Source organism: Pundamilia nyererei, unplaced genomic scaffold (assembly GCF_000239375.1).
Source record: "Pundamilia nyererei isolate P.nyererei 1_Seehausen unplaced genomic scaffold, PunNye1.0 scaffold00082, whole genome shotgun sequence".
Lineage (NCBI taxonomy): Eukaryota > Metazoa > Chordata > Actinopteri > Cichliformes > Cichlidae > Pundamilia > Pundamilia nyererei.
Genome location: NW_005187483.1, coordinates 1,866,350 through 1,868,166, shown reverse-complemented (window position 1 = coordinate 1,868,166; position 1,817 = coordinate 1,866,350). Strand labels below are relative to the sequence as shown.

General features: G+C 40.0%; 1 protein-coding gene across 1 annotated transcript in view; it reads left to right on the top strand.

Moving 5' to 3' along the window:
• Positions 1-1,817, top strand: part of osmr (oncostatin M receptor) — a 13,700-nt gene that overhangs the window by 3,384 nt on the left and 8,499 nt on the right. Inside the window, exons 4-6 of the mRNA XM_005738195.1 lie at positions 421-693; positions 788-917; positions 1,429-1,577. Coding sequence (XP_005738252.1) covers positions 421-693; positions 788-917; positions 1,429-1,577 — 552 coding nt within the window. The remainder of the gene's footprint in view (positions 1-420; positions 694-787; positions 918-1,428; positions 1,578-1,817) is intronic.

Sequence of the window (1,817 nt, the reverse complement as noted above, 5' to 3'; positions counted from 1 at the left end):
CTGCAGGGCACTATTGTGTTAAACGCTGAACTGTAATCAACAAACAGCATTCGCACAGTTACCCTGTTTCATTAAGGATGGTGAATGAACGACACACTAATGACAAATCAGATGGCCTCTCTCCTCAATAAGCTGGAGGATGCAATGTTCATCATTTCCAAAAAAGAAAACAAAAGTCTGAAAGCTTTGATTGGTCAGACCACAGAACAGTTTGCCACTCAGCCTTAATCCACCTTAATGAACATGGGTGCAAAGAAAGCAGAGGCATTTCTGAATCCCCTTTGTTTTTTGTGTCTCTGTCAGTGCAACAATACAATTTTTGTTCCCCTTTTAAGAACCCTAGAACATACCAAGGGATTATGCATGAAATTCTGAACAGCTCTTCATCAGACTGCACTGTAACTTTACTTTGTCTTGCAGGATTCAAACCAAACGATAAGATCCACATTTTCCCCTCCAGCCGTGTGCTGAGGCAGGGCAGCAGTGCCATGTTCTGCTGTATTCCCCCAACAGGTGTGAACGTTAAAAGAATGACCTTCAGGGGCGAGGAATACCGTCTTTTGAGCATTGGAGGCGGAGTAAAAGCTATTACTGTAAACAACCTCACTATCCCAAAAGAAATAATTAAGCATTTGTTACTGACCTGCGATGATGCAACAGGCAAAAGTTTTCCTGTCTCGAACTATATCAGTTGTAAGTTTGAATCTTTCTTTTTTTGTATTCTTTATTAATTTAATGCAGAACTTGTACATGTATAACTGTATATGTATATGTGTGTATATTGTAGTTCCACCCGAGAAACCCAGAAACCTCAGCTGTGTAACCTTTGACATGGTATCTGTCAGCTGCACCTGGGATTCACCCAGAAAGCGACTCCTGCATGATCGCAACGTGCAAATTTACACTCTCCACATAGAGTAAGCACATGAAGTACACACCTTATATTGTAACACAATGTAAGGCATAGATGGCAGTGATTTTCATAATACTGGACTGATTCAGTGCTGTGGAAAAGTTTTGAGCCACCAGCCATATTTTTATATTTTGTTTCAAAGGAGCGACACTTATTGAGAAATTTTGAGGTTTTCTGAATGTCTTATAAGGTTTTTCTGGCATATATGAGCATGTCGTGCAGTGTGTTCCCAACAAATTTGAGGAAACTGGAAAACTGGAGTACAAAAAAAGAAACAGCAGCCCCCCACCCCCACCCCCCCAAACCAAAGTATCTACAGCAGATAGCTCAAAGTCACGTCTCCCTGAAAGATGAATCATGGCAAAAGTCATCAGTACAAATTTCATAGGACACAAAAGATTTATTAAGCCTAATATAAAGTAATCAAACCATAAATATTATTTCACAAAAGTGTAAGCTGATGTGCTGGATGTGTTTGACGTCTTTTCCAATTCTATTGTTTATTAAAAACACAGAAACTCAGACAAGGCTCCCTTCACCTGTGAGCAGTCATCATGTACTTTTCCAGCTGTGCCACACCTGCAAAATTATAACATCAGTGTGTGGGTGAAGGACAAGCTAGGAGAGGAGATGGAACGTTATAGCTTCAACATCTCTGACAGAGGTCAGGGGTCATCTTTGTGTATACAACATATTCTCAGTTATGTTTTTGAAGGCATAAAGACACGTACATGTCAATTTAAACTGCTCTGTGGTTGATGCTTTCACAATTTACAGTGGGGCAAAAAAGTATTTAGTCAGCCACTGATTGTGCAAGTTCCCCCACTTAAAATGATGACAGAGGTCAGTAATTTGCACCAGAGGTACACTTCAACTGTGAGAGACAGAATGTGAAATAAAAATC